Here is a 17,461-nt window from a genome sequence, read left to right as displayed (position 1 = left end):
CCAATGCACAACCAAATTTTCACCTTCCAACCCAACTGACACATTGGACACAGCTATAGATCAATCTGTCACCATAGCCACATATTTTTATTATCAAATTCATTAACTTCACCTGCTCACAAGCTACAGATCATTGTGCCACCAATACCAGTTATTTTTCTTTTTTTCCAAATTAGTTGACTTTGCCAACAAACAACGAAAGTGTGAATTCATACACCAAAAGGTGGCATGACAGCAGCCATTAACAGTACATCACTGGCCAGAGCTGATGACTCATGTCGAACACTCTTCTTGACGCTCTTAAACACCCAGTGCTGGCTGTCGAGAGAGCAATGTCTGTTTCTTTCAATGAGTATCATAGCAGTATATTGCCAGGTGATCTTTCACAGAACTAAAAGGAATTCTGGTTGTATGTAAATGCTGTTAGTGGCACCAAGGCTAGTGTCCAGTACCTAGTGAATGAGACAGGAACTGAAGCTGAGGGTAGAAAGCAAAAGCTGAAATGTGTAACTCTGTTTTCAAATGTTGCTTTACAACAGAAAACCCAGAACTGCCCCAATTTAATCCTTGTACCACTCAAAAGATGAATGAAATAAGTATCAGTATCAATGGTATTGAGAAACAGTTGAAATCATTAAAGCTGAACAAAGCTCTTGGGCATGAAAGTATTTCTGTCAGATTCTATACTGAATTTGTGACTGTGTTAGACCCTCTTCTTACTATAACCTATCATACACCCCTTGAACAAAAAACAGTGCCCAATTCTTGGAAAAAGACACAGATCACACTCATTTACAACAAGGGTAGAAGTTATGATCCACAAAACTGCCATCCAATATCCTTGACATTAATTTGTTGCAGAATCTTAGCACATATTCTGAGTTCAAACATAATGAATTATCTTGAACAGAATGACCCCTAAATGCCAACCAGTATGATTTTTTGAAACATCAATCATGTGAAACCCAACTTGCACTTTTCTCACGAAATATTGAAAGCCTGTATTAGTTGATTTCCAAAAAACATTTGACTCAGTACCATGCACACGCTTATTGTCAACATTATGATCATAAGGGTATCAAGTGAAATTTGTGACTGGGTTGATGACTTTTTGGTAGGGATGACACAACATGTTATCGTTGTTGGAGAGTCATGGTCAGATGTACCAGTAACTTCAGGTATACCTCAGGAAAGTGTGTTGGGTCCATTGCTGTTCATGTTGTACATCAATGACCTTGCAGACGACATTAATACTGACAGCAGACTTTTTACAGATGATGCACCAATCTATAGTGAAGAACTATCTGAAAGAAGCTGCATAAATATTCAGTCAGATCTTGATAAGATTTCAAAGTGGTGCAGAGATTGGCAACTTGCTTTAAATGTTCAGCAATGTAAGACACTGCACTTCAAAAAATTAATATCCTATGACTATAATATCCATGAGTCACTGTTGGAAGCAGCCAACTCATACAAATACCTGGTTGATTGGTTGATTTGGGGGAGTGGACCAAACAGCAAGGCCTTTGGTCCTACAAGATTAGAGAAGGAAGTCGCCTGCACCCCTTCAAAGGAACCATACTGGCATTTGTTTAAAGTGACTTGGGGAAATGAGGTAAAATCTATAGCAGGATAGCTGTATGCTAATTTGAACCACCATCCTCCCAAATGCGAGTCCAGTGTGCTAATAACTGCGCCACCTCACTCGGTACAAATACACTTTGTAGGGATATTTATTTATTTATCTTCTGTCCATATAACAAAAAGTTTTCGGAGATTGTCAGGGAAATTTAGACTACATTACACATATACAGTAAAATATTTACATTCTTTCATAACAACATATGGATCAGACACATGTCTGTACACATTATTTTTCAAAAGGGCACTACAAGTAGATTCCTCTATAGTGTAACACAATTTAGCTTATATTTATGATAGTACAGTGCACATTATACAGTGTATAATTACATTCTTTCATACCACTGATAGATTGGAGACATTGTCTATATACATTGTTTTCCAAGATGGCACTACAACTTAAAGTCCTCTATAGAGTAACAACACTTCTCTATTCATAATTGCTTCGGTCTACTCATTAGCATATTTAGATTATAAAATGGCATGATCACATCGGTTCAGTCATGGGCAAAGCAGGTGGTATATTAGAGTTTATTGGAAGAATACTGGGGAAGTGCAGTCTATCTACAAAGGAGATTGCTCACAAATCACTCATGCAGCCCATTCCAGAATATGCTGAAGTGTGTGGGACCCGTACCACATGGGCCTAACGGGGGTTTACTGAACGTATACAGAGAAGGCAGCATGAATGATCACGCATTTGTTTAATCCATGGGTGAGTGTCACAGATATACTGAAGGAACTGAACTGGAAGACTCTTGAAGATTGAAGTAAACTATTCCTAGTCTATTAACAATGTTTCAATAACTAGTCTTAAATGACTGCTCTAGGAATATCCTATAGCCCCTACGTATTGCTCACACAGATGTCATGAAGATAAGGTTAGAATAATTACTGCACGCATAGAGGCATTCAGTCAATCATTCTTGCTGTGCTTCAGATGTGAATGGAACTGGAAGAAACCCTTGTAATTGGTATAATGGGACATACCCTCTCACATGAATCTCACAGTGGTTTGCTGAGTATTAATGTAGATAATATTTCACTCTTTGGATGTTATAGATCGTCATAAAGAATCTCCACACTGGAAAGTGGTTCCAAAAGGGCACGTGTACTTTGTTTCCTAAGTGTCATAAAACAATCCTACAGTGTTCTTCTAGTCTTGGAAAGATAAAATCATAAGTGTGCGAAGTACACTTGATTGTTAATAACTGGCAATACTTGCTACATTGTGTTGTCATGCCTACCTTGTATGTCGTTTGTCACTGGTAGAAATTATGGAGACATCGGTAGCTACAATTAAGTCGTGCGACTGTAATTTACGAATAATTGATGTATTTTTGCCCATGTTGTATAATAAATAACACACTACAGACTTATTACATGAAGTTCAACGAAGAATTTATGCTGAATAATGTACGTAAAAAACATATATTTTTGCTAAAGATTTATCTAATTTTCCTTGAATAAAGCATTCTCAGATGTTTTCTTTGCCATCAAAAGGCCACATTTTACATTATCCAACATTTTTCTGTAATTCCAAACGATACATTTTCAGACTAAATCTTGCACATCTGTCCATTAATTAGAATCGTACGTTATGGCTGCTTAGGAAATACACTTGAGACTTTATTAGTAACCAATATTATTTATTTAATACTGAAACCAATTCAACTCTTCACAACTTTCCAGTGTAGGGGCCAATTGGTGGAAGAACATAGCCATTATTACAAAAATTTTATAACACTTCTCGGACGCTTACAATAAACTACCTTTGTCCTGCATATATTGCTTCCGATTTACAGACGTGCAAGCTCTCTAACCTTTCTCGTTCATTGTAGATCGTCGTTTCACACACTCTTTAAAAGAATGGAGCGAACCATGTTAACTAGGCAGTCTAACCTTCACGATAGTATCAGCAGGGATAAAATTGAAACAATAAAGTTGATGTGTGCCAGACGCGAAATACTTTATAAAACAGCCATAAAAACATTAATGCAGAAAATTAACAGCATTAAGCAAAGAAAAGCTAAAACAAAACTCTCGGAAAATATTATGTTATTTACAACGTGTATCATAAACATTAATAGTAATAATAAATTGCAAACTAATGTCTCCACCGTTTTTCAACAGATAGGCGAGAGTAGAAGTTTAAATCGAAAGCTTTATTTAGTTCCTAAAATTACTGTGCACAACTCCAGCTGCGGCCAAAAAACAAATGAGTACTGAACTAGTGGCAGTTTCGCACGATAGTAAACTGCCAACATCGAAACATCAAAAAGTTTCAGAGACGCTATAAAAATGGAATTTTCCACATTGGCATCTAATAATTAGGACTCTGGATGTTTGAGGTGATAAACTCGTTTTATATCCGGTTAATATCAATTGATGTTATAATATAATGACGATAAGTTATTATTATTTTTAATTAGGTGGGACGTATGTGTGAATGCCTTTCTCCATATGAATTAAATTTCTCCGATATAAGTTTCTCTAGCTACTATTTTGTATAATAATCATTACGTGATTGTGTACACTGAAAATATTTTACGGACTTTTCATTTTCAAATGCTTCTTTGTTGGCAATGGAATGGTGGTGTACTGTGGTGTGTTAACATGTTTGGCGCGTTAATTTTAGTGTTTGAATTGGATTTGGTTATTAAAACAAATAATACTGTAGCTCTCTTTAATAACAGTAATACAACAAGTTTTTGGTTGTCATAATAAAGTAATCGGTGTGCTGCAAGAACAAATATTGTTACGTAACGTGCAGTTGTTCGACATCCGTCTATCGTTTCAGAAGTGCGCCGAAGATATATAAATCTGTGTTAGAATTTTATTTATATTTATAAGAAGCCCCAGGTAAGAATGAGGAACTATGAAATTTCGCATATCCATAACTGTTTGAAGCTGTTGGAAGACAGTAATAATTTCAAATTGCTGCATATTTTTTATGTTGAGAGAATAAGTAGTGATGTTGCCAAATTAATTTTGGTAACTACTTTGTTATAAACACGAGTTCTTCGAGTGCAGGGGGTTATTTGCTAACAGTTTAATGATGCAAATATTCTTTCCTTTTGTTTTAAGCTCTACGGACAGGAAAGTTATCCCAGCGCTCGATAATTGTGTTTACGTGTATATAATATTATACAACAATTAATGAAAATTTCGGGAACTTCTTCTTGTTGAGTATTTGACAAGTTTTTCGGTGCATGTTGCAGTGTTGTTCTTCTTAGTTAAAACGACGTTAGATGGGACGAAAATAGTCTGTTTAATTTTGCCGTTATTTGAATCTTACTCCCAGCACTCCTCCCAAATGACACCAAGGAGATATTTGTTGCTTAGGAGTCATAAATAGGTGTTTGCTCTAAAACTACCCGTACTGCCAAGAGGTGTATGTGCATTTTAAGTTGATTTTATAATATATATGCATGTTATTTGTTTGCTTGCTGGGTTCCTGCTCCATGGTTCCTTTGTACCATAAATCATAATGATGTGGAACGATTAATTTTACAAGCGCACCATAACTTAATTTTTAAAGAGCTGTTTTTCTCTTTTTTTTTTTAATATATTGAGATTGAGTTATTAACTCCTAGCCACCACCCTTTACAAATTATGTTGGCAGAGATAGTTATACACAGTAGCAGGAGGTGTCAAGGAGAAACGGTTTGTTATCGAGAATTAAAATATATTGGTGCCATGGCCATTGCCCTTTTTTAAATTGTATTGGACTAAAGAATTTCATGGTTCTCTCATCTGTGTAACTATCAGTAGGAATTAGTCCAGAAAGAAGAAAGTTGGGGACTCTGTCTAGTGGCAGCCTGCATTTATTTATATTTCCACCTGACTGTTATTTTCCAACTAACGTAAACCCCAGGCCATATGACAGACCTGTCAGTCATCAGAGCCAAGGTTTTGAGGCAGAACACTATCATACTCAAGCCATTATGCATTTTCTTGTGCAATGTTTGTTAATGATATTACAATATAGGCTAGTTGCACTTTTAAGGTGTCCAGATGTGTCTAAAAAAATGTGCTGACTGTCTTAGAATTTCTGGTATGAGGATACATGGATCTGCTCAGGATTGGACAGCACTTCTGCTACTGCTGTAGGCCCTAAGTGGAATATGTTGGCTGTGAAGCCTTTGATCCCTGTAGTGGCTGTCTGAGTGAGAGTTGTACTCAGCAGAGTTGGGACAAGAGATCTCAGGCACTTTGATCTCGGGTGGGTTGCTGGAGTAGAACACACTTATATTCTCTTTCGGAGTAATCCTTTATGTTACTCATAGACCACAGATCCTGTGGAGAGGTGTCTCAAGAGCTGTGGAAAGAAGTCAAAGGTGCATGTATTATCTAAGTTAAATGCAAAATATTGTTAAGACATTATGTTAGAAATGACTGTAGTTTTGCAATGCCAATTCTCGAATGATCAAAAATATTGTATTCGGTATTTTCTGTGACAAATATCTTCAGTGGAGTATAAGGAGTTGCCCAACAGAAACTTCTTTAAATCAGTTTAAACTCAATCACCTTATCGACCCGACATTTAATGTGCCTTGGTAGGTTTTTTAATACTTGAAAACCTGTGTGTGTGTGTGTGTGTGTGGGCGCGCACGCTATTTGTATGCAGTGTCAAGGGTTTGCATTAAATTTGTTTAAATCTGTCACTGCCATAGGTGACACCTCATACCATTTGTTGCTCACATGACAGCTGGTAGGTGCTCCCATTTCTTAGCCAGCTGTGACATTCTACTCTCTGCCTCTGTTGTAAATGTGAAAACGTGTAGAATGTAGTGACAAATCAAAGATTTTTGTACTGGAGGCGCATCAAATTACTTAAAAAAAAAGCTAATAATAATTAACATATTTAAGCAGACATTTCTGAATTTTCAGACATGAACATTTTAACAAGAACATATATAACACTTATGGTCATTTTGCAGCTTGCAATACAATAAATACGATATATTAACAATTTATTATACAATACGTAATCTTTATTGTTTCTTTTATTTTCAAATTGCCAAAGTGTCCTGCATTAATTCTTCGATTGAATAACAACATTTTTCCATTAGTGTATTAAATAACAATGTTTTTAGTGGGTCCAACTCCATATTTAACAGATTTGTGTTATTTAGTTTATTGTAAATTTTTAAGCCCTTGTACAGTGGTCTTTGAGTGTAAAGTTGTAAATTATGAGAGGGAAGGGTGATACTGTGTCTGTGACGAGTACTGTAATTGTGGTTAAAATGAAAATTGTCAAGTGAGTTTTGATTTTTATGTATGAAAATAAAAATTTCGTATATGTACAGAGAAGGAATGTTGAATATTTTTAATTTTTTAAATAATGGGCGATACAATGTTCTTTTTTGAACTAAACCCATGTTTCTTATAATTCTCTTATGAAGTGTAATGGAGAACAGCTCTCATCCACCCTATCCACAAGAAAGGTTTGAAGACAGACCCCAACAATTACAGACTATCACTGCTGGATATAACGTACAAGATTCTTTCTAAAGTCCTTTTGAACAGGGCAGAGCCGCAATTGGATCCACAAATCGGGGAATACCAGGGAGGTTTTAGAAAGGGTAGATCATGTTCGGAACAAATACTAAACCTCAAAAACATCATGGCTTACCAAAAATCAAGGGCAAAGACATACGTAATCTCCTTCATTGATTTCAAAAAAGCATATGATTCGATTGATAGAGAATCTCTGTTATCAGTCCTGGAAGAAATGGGTTTGGATAAGAAAACAACTAATATTATAAAAGCGACCCTTACAAATACATTTTCGAAAGTTAAATTTATGGGCGAACTATCGGAACCCTTTGAAATAAAAACGGGAGTGCGACAGGGTGATGGGCTCTCACCGTTGCTGTTCAATTGTGCTCTTGAGAAAGTAGTCAGAGAATGGAACACAAATATTGAGAGTGGTATAAGACTGGGTTGCAAAAAGAAGAACCTTAAAGTAAATTGCATTGCTTTTGCAGATGATATGGCCCTGTTTGCTGAAACAATGGAAGAAGCACGGGAGCAAATCCTTGAACTAAAGAAACAAGCAGCTAAAATTGGTCTTCACATCTCCTCTGAAAAAACTAAGATATTGACAAACATCAAGCACTCATGTAAATACATCAAAGCTCAAGAACAGAAGATTGAAATAGTAAAAGAATTCAAATATCTCGGAGAATGGATTACTTGGAATGCTGGGGAAAGCAAAGCAATGGAATCCAGAAAAAATAAACATGAATTGGCCTTCCAACTAACAAAAAATACATACAACAAAAAATCCCTTTCATGGGGGTCCAAAATTACACATTACAAGACAGTGATTAAGCCAGAAGCACTGTATGCAGCAGAAACACTTAACATGAATTTCAAAGGCCAAATGGAGAAACTTGAGATAAAGGAAAGAAAAATTTTAAGAAAAATCATTGGGCCAAAATTTCAAGACAATAAGATTATATACATTAAAAATGAAACTATCTACAAGAAAATTGAAAAACTTTCAGATTCTATGCGAAAAAGGAGAATAAATTTTTATGGTCATCTTCTCAGAATGAATTCCAACAGATTAACTAAACAAATCTTTGACTTCTTCCGTAACCGAAAAACGAAGCCCAACTGGTTTAAAGAAACTGAGAAAGACCTAGTGGAATTAAATATTTCAGAAAATTCACTTATTGATCGAACTGCTAAATTAATTACTAAAGATGAAAACATAAGGTTCCAAGACAAATCCACACAAAAGTCCAAATCCTTCATCTCGGAAGAAGAGAGGAGAAGAAGATCAGAAAGAATGAAGAAATACTGGGCCCTAAGAAAAGAACAACGCACAAAGAAATGATTGATCCAGCGTACCCCAAAGAGGGTGAAACGAAAGAAGAAGAAGTAGTGTAATTAATCTTGGGCTGTTCGCAGACTTCCTCAGAAAATTATTCCATATCGAATTATATCCGTACTCTTAAAGTAGCTGTGGTAGACTATGTTCCTGGTATCCATAAGGGTGGAACCAGATAAAATGTTCATCGCATTAGGTAGGCTGTTTAGTTTGTTTGCTAAGAAGTCTGCATGTGCTGTCCAGTTTAAATTTTTGTCAAGATTTGGACCTAGAAATTTTACATAACTTGCTTCAGTCATTTCCTGATTGCTGTGCACTTTTTTCATGGGAGATGCTGATGATGCTTTAGCACTGAACTGCACTGATTGTGTTTTTGTGACTTAAGTTTTAATCCATTTTACTGAAACCATCGGTCTAGGTTTCCCATTATTTTATCCCCAGTATCGTGAATTTGTTCAAAATTGTTATTTTCTATTAAAACTGAGGTATCATCTGTGAATAAACCGGAGTGAACATCAATGCTTAAAGGTAAATCATTTATGTACAGCAGAAAAAGATAAGGCTAAAAAATTAAGGCCTTTGAGACCACTGTACAAATCTTTTTCCAGTCCGAGACCGAGCGAGGTGGCGCAGTGGTTAGCACACTGGACTCGCATTCGGGAGGACGACGGTTCAATCCCGTCTCCAGCCATCCTGATTTAGGTTTTCCGTGATTTCCCTAAATCGTTTCAGGCAAATGCCGGGATGGTTCCTTTCAAAGGGCATGGCCGATTTCCTTCCCCATCCTTCCCTAACCCGAGCTAGCGCTCCATCTCTAATGACCTTGTTGTCGACGGGATGTTAAACAACACTAACCTAACCTAACCCAGTCTGAGAATGATATTTTCCTGTTTGAATTTAGTATAAGTCCCTGGTTTTTTTTTCTGACCAATAAGATTTGAACCACTGTAATGCCCTGTCCACGGTCCCATCTCTCTCTAACTTGTGTAGAAATAGCAAGTAACTGACAGAGTCAAAACCTTTGGTCAAATCACAAAAAATATCTGTGACCTTTTTACCCTTGTCTAAAGCAGAGCTTGTCTTTTCAGTGATTTCCCTGATAGTGTTTATTGTATTTTTCCCTTTTGGAAATCCAAATTGATTTTTAAGTATAACGTCATTTTATATAAGAAAGTTTTCAAGATGTTTTGCAATAATCCTTTCTATCACCTTAGCAGAAACTGGCATCAGGGAAATAGTGCAGCAGTTTCCCATGTCATCTGTTGAGCCTTTCTTGAACAATGGTCTTATTTCAGCATATTTTAACACATCTGGGAAATATCCTGCCTCAAATGTCTGATTAATAATTTCAGCCAATGGATAAGAAATGATGTTATAAACAGCCTTGACTACAGTGGTTGGAATTTCATCCCACCCAGCTGATTTCTTGTTTTTTAAAGGCACTGCAGCATCTTCTACATCTTTTGGGATAATTCTTTTGAATGTTTTAACAGATTTGACAACATCTGAAATAGGCCTTGATTTATTTTCATGTTTACTAATAAACAGGTTGTTATCCAATTTTCTTGCTGCCTGTACAACTTTTTTGAATGTATTCTTATATCTCTTTAGTCAGAATTTTTGTCATGTTTTAACTCATTGTGAAGTTGTCTTTTCCTGGCACTAGAAACTTTTATTCCTTGTGTAATCCAGTTTATTTTGTTGGCCACTCTTTGTTGCCAGGCTTGAGGGGGAAAGTTTAGTTGAAAAATCTAGGAAACCATTTAGGAATGTTTTGAAATTTTTTTCACTTGACACACTATTATCTAGAAGCCTGTTTATAGTTTTTTAGAAAATATATTTACATTCTCTTTCCTTTCAAAACATGTTTTCACACGGTTTGGTTTTCCTATTTTTGGAAACTGATAATATGTGTTTCAGAGTGGCTATTTCTTCTAGTACTTTAAGTGAAATTTAAATTAAAAGCATGTTTCTGAATTAAGTGACAAAGATTTACAATGTCATTATTCTGATTTAATACATTTATATTAAAGTTGGCTGCAATTACTATTTTTTTCTTTCTTTCTGGTTTTCGGAAGTCTTTCTAATAGACATTGAAATTTAGATAAAAAGAATTTTGTTACAGCATTTCCAGGAATTCTGTAAAGAGATACAGTATTTAAATCAATTCGTTCCACAGCACAACTTTCAAAATTACCTTCCTCATTCAAACAATTGAACTCACTGTCTTTAAAATTTATTGAGTCATTTAGAAGCATGCAGCAGCCCCCATGAGACCTTTTACCTCCACAAAAACTACTGACAAGTGTAAAATGTTCAATTTTGTTTAGAATTTCTATACTGCCTTTGTCAGCCAATGTTTAAATTTGAACATTCTGAAAGTAAAACTTGGAAGTTCATCAGTTTTAGAATACTTGGGTTACAACAAATCTGAGGCTATACCATTTATATTTGAATACATTAGAAAATGTTTATCACTGTTTTGAAAGCTTTTAAGTAAATCATATGTTCGAATATATCTACATTTTTTATTTGCAGTTGATTCTTTTGTTTTTAACATCCATTCCACACACTGTCAGTTTCCCTGATAATTGATGATTTTGCAAATGTCGAAAAACATTTTACTCAGTCACTGAGAATAGCCTATTTAGATGTACACAATCTACACCCAGACATTTGTTACTTACAAATTTCTTTGGGTTTATAAATACCACGCCAAGCTGATCACACTGGTCCCATCTACGTAAGAGACAGAGTGCCAATAATAATGGGACAGGAATAATGTGTAATCCACACATTGAGAAGTTAACGGTACAAATTGAAAATGAAGTCACACTTTCTGTCTGTGATGTTTTGTAGTTAATGAAAGTTTGACAGTGAAAGAAGTAAATGGAATAGTGAACATATTCTGTTGTGCTTTCACTGAACTAAATATGGTTTTTGAAACTAAGCTTCTGGTGCATCCGAAATGAAAAGTTTGCATTGGTTGGTCACATTCTGCAGATCTTGTCGAGAAAGAGAATCTTTAGGACAGAAACATGTCGAGGCATACCGGTAAATTTTACCAAAATGGAGGTGAGTCAAAGAAACTTAATGTGTATACTTTGCTAACAATAAACTATCCCTATACTAAACACTGTTCATATTAATACCACCTGACTTTAATCCAAGGCACTGGAACGAAAGCTGCTATTTTGGAAGAAGCTGCTACTTCCTAATTTTTAATATGTAGCTTTGGCTTTCGGCAGCTTACTATTCATTATTATCATTACTATTACAAAGCATTTTTCAAAGAAAATATTTTTACATCCATAAATACTGAGTGTTATTTATAGTACAGTATTACTTGTCATACAGCTTTATCACAAACACTAATATTTACTATATGGCTAACATATCACTGAACCTAGATATTCAGATAGTTGAAAGAGTAGTTAATGAGGTATGTTTTTAATTTTCTTTTGAATTGCCAGGGATTACCAGTTTCTTTCTTTATGTTAGATTGGAATTTGTTGAATATCTTCCATCATAGTACACAACCAGGCAAAGTCTAGATGAAAATTGTTGTCATGTCTTTATTGTGACTGTGTAAGAAACATTTCAGCTAAATCTGATTTTTATTGTCAGCAACAACAACCATTTGGGAGTAAACGTATTGGGAATTGAGTGTCAAGCCTTGTGTAAGATGTACAGTTATCTAATTTATTCAGTAGTTATACTACTTGCTGTTGTACAAACATTTTGCTTAATTACTGTAGGTGCACTCCCCCAGTGTATATAGTAAGTCCACAAGACAACAGGTAGTGACAGTGGGAAAATGAGAAAACACTCTTGTCTTCAGAACAACACAGTGAGAGATGAGAGATGCTTCTAATGATGAAACGCTTTGAACTGAGCTGCTTAATTAGTTTATCTGTGTTTCTTTTTTCTTTTCTGTAATATTTAGCCTGCCTAGTATGGGGTCCACTTTTTCAGGGTTTGGCAAATTTTACTTTGACAAATTTTATTTCCATGTGCTTTATCTTGTAGACAAGAAAAAAAATCATTCTTATTTAGATGTACCAAACATATTTTGCCTATTCATGCTGGACGTCCTCAATGGTATTCATTTTTATGTCCTTGTCACATATCCATACATTCTTTTGCATGTGCTAGGTGCACATAGTAGAGATTTCTTCCTTTTTTTTTTAGGCTGCATTTAAACACTGCACTGCCCATAATATATACTTTGGCACACTGAAAGTGCTCTTACTTATTTAGTACACACAAATAAAACATTCAGTTGCAAAAGACTGATTTTTCATATGTATACAGGGTGTTACAAAAAGGTACGGCCAGACTTTCAGGAAACATTCCTCACACACAAATAAAGAAAAGATGTTATGTGGACTTGTGTCCGGAAATGCTTAATTTCCGTGTTAGAGCTCATTTTAGTTTGTTCTCCCACCTACGCTCAATGGAGCACGTTATCATGATTTAATACAGGATACTCTACCTGTGCTGCTAGAACATGTGCCTTTACAAGTATGACACAACACGTGGTTCGTGCACGATGGAGCTCCTGCACATTTCAGTCGAAGTGTTCGTACGCTTCTCAACAACAGATTCGGTGACCGACCGATTGGTAGAGGCGGACCAATTCCGTGGCCTGCACGCTCTCCTGACCTCAACCCTCTTGACTTTCATTTATGGGGGCATTTGAAAGCTCTTGACTACGCAAACCCGGTACCAAATGTAGAGACTCTTCGTGCTCGTATTGTGGACGGCTGTGATACAATACGCCATTCTTGAGGGCTGCATCAGCGCATCAGGGATTCTGTGCGACGCAGGGTGGATGCACGTATCCTCGCTAATGGAGGACATTTTGAACATTTCCTGTAACAAAGTGTTTGAAGTCACGCTGGTACATTCTGTTGCTGTGTGTTTCCATTCCATGATTAATGTGATTTGAAGAGAACTAATAAAATGAGCTGTAACATGGAAAGTAAGCATTTCCGGACACATGTCCACATAACATATTTTCTTTCTTTGTGTGTGAGGAATGTTTCCTGAAAGTTTGGCCGTACCTTTTTGTAACAGCCTGTATAATGAAGCATAACTGAAGTAGCAACTGAGAAAAAATGGCTGCAGATATAAAGAATATTTTATCTCTGTAGGGGTAAGGGAGACAACTCACTGAAGAAGAACAGCCTTGAGTCATTGACAGACAAACCGAAAATGAAGGAAAACATGCTAGCTTTTGGAATAAATCCTTTTGTTCAGCTGTATTGCACCACCACTCCCCCTCCTCCCGTTCTGTCCCCACGCCCCACCCCTCCCTCCCCCAGTTGCAAGGCTTTGTGAGAGCCACAGTATGCACCAACAGCCTAATTTTTCTTGCTTAGCTCTGCCAGCTCTTCACTTTTGAGGCCTCGTGTTGATTTCTCTGTGGAAAGCTGTTTATGATAGCCATAGTGAGAGGCAGTTAAATAAGTCAGTATTCATCATAGGCCAGTTCTGGAATTGTTAATCTCTGCATTGCACATTCATATCTTGAAACTGGTGGAATAAGATTGTTGTTTTATTTCAAGGTGAGACCAGGATCATTGAAGTTATTTTAGTCATGATTTTCATTTTTTGTAGTTCTTAATTTACTTTTTACAATATTCTAAGTAAGTATCAGTATGTTTTTACTGCATATACTGATAGTGCTAAATGAGGCAACTCGCTCGGTTATTGAACTGTTTATTTGTGGGGGAGAGGTAGGGAGAGGTGCATGCATACACAAGTGCAGGAGAATTGTGTGTTCTACCTGGCACAGATTCAGTTTCTAGAATTGTAATTAAAATTACTGGCCTTTGTCTCTAATGTGTCCCTTTCCTTACAGGCACTAATATGGATGACAAACTGCTTCCGAGAGAAGTGCCAGAGCCGACAAGGTTTCCAAGTGTAAGTAAGTCATAATATTTTTTTTAATTATTAATTTTTTATATCTCTTTATGGAGATAATTAGTTTGGATCATTATTGTCCCATACTTACCAGTGGAGTAGCTTTTAAAACTGTTACACACAGACTGTGGTTTCGAATGTCAACATTGAGTGTTCCAAGTTCAGCTTGCTGCTGAAAACTCAGAAACAATGTAACTTGTGCGTATGGCATGTGTTCCTCGATGTGATATATGCGATTGCAGTGCGCTCCAGTGGCTGTTGTTGGCTGCGTCTCGCTCGCACATCATATTGATTATTAAAGGGATGAGCATAGATTTGCTATGTTAGCTCTGTTAAAATGGACAGTTACTCCCTTGTCCATAGGCTAGTCTTGTTTTGTCTGTAGTATACATAAATAAAAACTTTAATATCCATGAAAATGTTGTAAGGCAAAAAGGAATGTACCATGTTCAGTCAGTAAGAATGGTGGTGTACAAAAGTTCCATTACAAGTAGTGTGATACAAATTTACAATAATTCTCCATGTAAGATAAAAATGATTTTGTTATTCTTACTGTTTAGTAAAATCCTAAGGCCATTCGTACTTGATCACTGTTTCTTCAGCAAGAATCACTACAATATGTGGAATACACTTAAAACAAGAACGTGTAAGTAGTGCATGCTGTTTTGTAGCTAAAACCAAACAAGCAAACAAACTGACTTCCCAGAAAGTGCATGACATGGGATATTGGAGAACATACTTTTATTAATTTAACAAGAAAGTATCAGAACCTGCTAAGAAACGCCACTGTCAGTAAAAAAAAAATTGGCTCCAGGGAGGCGCAGACCAGTGACACATTGACATACACCTTAGAATTCTGTGACGCTACCCATTGTGGTATACCAGCCGTGAGTGTTACATGATCTTAATTTGCATCTTAGCATCTCCTGAAAGTGTTAAACATAGGTGTGTTATTAACTGACAATTGTAACAAATTGTACCAAGAACATTGTGGATTCTCAGTGTGCCATTGCCTTGGCATACTTTAATAATATTCAAGCTACAATAATTTTTTAACCACCAATGTGATGTTTCCAGTCATTTTATCATAACTAATCATACAGTTAACAAAAGGTGTTTGGGACAGGACAATATTGCAGGGTAGCAACATCAAGGTGTGGATAATCATGTGACATTGTTGTAGAGTCTGACTGTTAAGTTACAGAGGCGACCAGAGCGATGGATGCCAACACTGGGTGGAGTAGGTGGGATACAAAAGGGAGGGTATCCAATTTCAGGGCTCAATCGGAGTGTGTGTGGTATGTTCAGTGGAGGCATATCAGATCCTAGGTGATGAGGGTGCTTCTGACAGGAGGGCATTAGTTTGTGAATAATGCCTGTAGGGGTAGTTGTGGGACAGCTTGCCAGTCTGGGGGGGGGGGGGGGGGGCATTTGATGTGGATATGGTGATAACTTTTAAAGTGTAGGTGTTGCTACTTGTCATTTGGTTTTGGGGGACAAGGTTTGAATGAGGGCTTCAGTGCAACAGGGGTTTGACGATCTTAGATTCTCGCACATCAAGGTATTTGCCATTGTTTGTAACGTTTGTTCATAAATGTATCGATCTACTTCATTGCAGAGTGTGTGTGTTCCAGCTACCTCTTGTTTAGCTGAGGTAAGAATTCCACAATAATCACTTCCTGCTGGCTATGAGTGTGATTTTTGTTGCTGGGCACTAGTGCTTGGCATGGTGCAACAGTTAGTCCGAGCATAGCAGTTGGATTGAGATGATGCTCTTGTCAGCATGGGTCGCACGTGCTTGCTAACTGTGTTCACGTGAGACATGCCCTTTCGTAAGAAAGAATTCACTGTAATTATTCACACTGCATTATTTATGTGATAGTGAGTGGGAATAAGTTGAGTTGAGTTCAGACAATGTGCTTACTGACATTGCTCGGTTGTATTTGCTGATTTTCTTTTGTTATTCGTATCGCATTTTGTTTGCTTTGAGAATTGCAAAATGATCAGTGTTGTACGGTGACATGCACAATAGCACTAAAGCCAAGTATCTTAAAAAATGTTTGAAATTACTAATAATTGTGGTAATAAACCATGCTATTGATGATTTGCTAACAATCACTGTTCTTAATCGAACTCATCTTAATTGACTAACTCAAACCGTCAGAAATTGAAATAAACATTTTGTAACTTCTTCGAGTGGAGAGAGGCAGCATTATCGTAATGTGACACACCCTCGTCGAGGAAGGTGGCTTTGAATCTGAAAAAGGACAGGGTTACTTATGTTGGGAAATGAATTTTCCTTTAAATAATTTTTCATTCTCACAGAACTTAGAATTATGTAAAAGATAGTCTACTCCATCCAAAAACAAATAAATATTCTTAAATTGTGCAATGTGGACAACATGGTCTTGTATAGTATGTATTTACAGAATGAGCAATACAAACCTCAGGACTTTATCTGTAAACCTCACCGTGAAACTCAGCACCACTCTTGCAGCACCCACTACTGGAGTTTGTTGAGCATATGTGTAATCTAAAAATGCACTTCTTTGCATCTTCTCTGTTTACTATCAATTTTAGGTGTAAGGATCACAGACAGATGAGCAGTATTCGGGTATTGGTGGAAGGAAGGTTTTGTAAGGCACTTCACTTCTGGGTGGCCCATACATCCTGAGGATTCATCCAGTGAATCTCATTCTGACATCTGCCTTACGTGCAGTTAGTTTTGTGTGGTCATTTCACTTGAAATTCCTCCATCCGCATTCTCTTAGGTATTTAATGGGTGTAATTGCTCTGTAATCATGCAGTCATACAATAATGGGTCTATCTGTCTGTTTAGATACAGTACATTACTTTATTTTTTGTTGAGGGTCAAACAGATGTACATCATCATCATCATGTTTTCAGCTAATAGACCTAGTTGTCTGTTATGACATCCTTGCATCTCGTGTAACAGACGTGGCAGGGAAACAGGCAGTTTTGAAACCTCTGCTAGTGATACAAATTTATTCGCAAAGATATAAAATAAATACAGCATGGATTCACAAT

The 17,461-nt window shown here is 36.6% G+C and overlaps 1 protein-coding gene across 3 annotated transcripts in view; it reads left to right on the top strand.

Moving 5' to 3' along the window:
- Positions 1–3,936: 3,936 nt before the first annotated feature.
- The window catches only part of LOC124553811, a 98,808-nt gene continuing 85,283 nt past the window's right edge, over positions 3,937–17,461 (top strand). The window contains exons 1-2 of one of the 3 annotated variants that reach the window (XM_047127794.1): positions 3,937–3,992; positions 14,352–14,413. In XM_047127794.1, the coding sequence (XP_046983750.1) occupies positions 14,360–14,413 (54 nt within the window). In that variant the 5' untranslated portion in view covers positions 3,937–3,992; positions 14,352–14,359. Of the gene's footprint in view, positions 3,993–4,269; positions 4,504–14,351; positions 14,414–17,461 lie in introns of those variants that run through there. The other 2 variants (XM_047127795.1, XM_047127793.1) reach the window with 2 other exon arrangements.

The sequence above is a fragment of the Schistocerca americana genome, chromosome 11 (assembly GCF_021461395.2).
Source record: "Schistocerca americana isolate TAMUIC-IGC-003095 chromosome 11, iqSchAmer2.1, whole genome shotgun sequence".
NCBI lineage: Eukaryota > Metazoa > Arthropoda > Insecta > Orthoptera > Acrididae > Schistocerca > Schistocerca americana.
The sequence above is the reverse complement of the archived record's forward strand: the minus strand, read 5'-3'. Positions and strand labels throughout refer to the sequence as shown.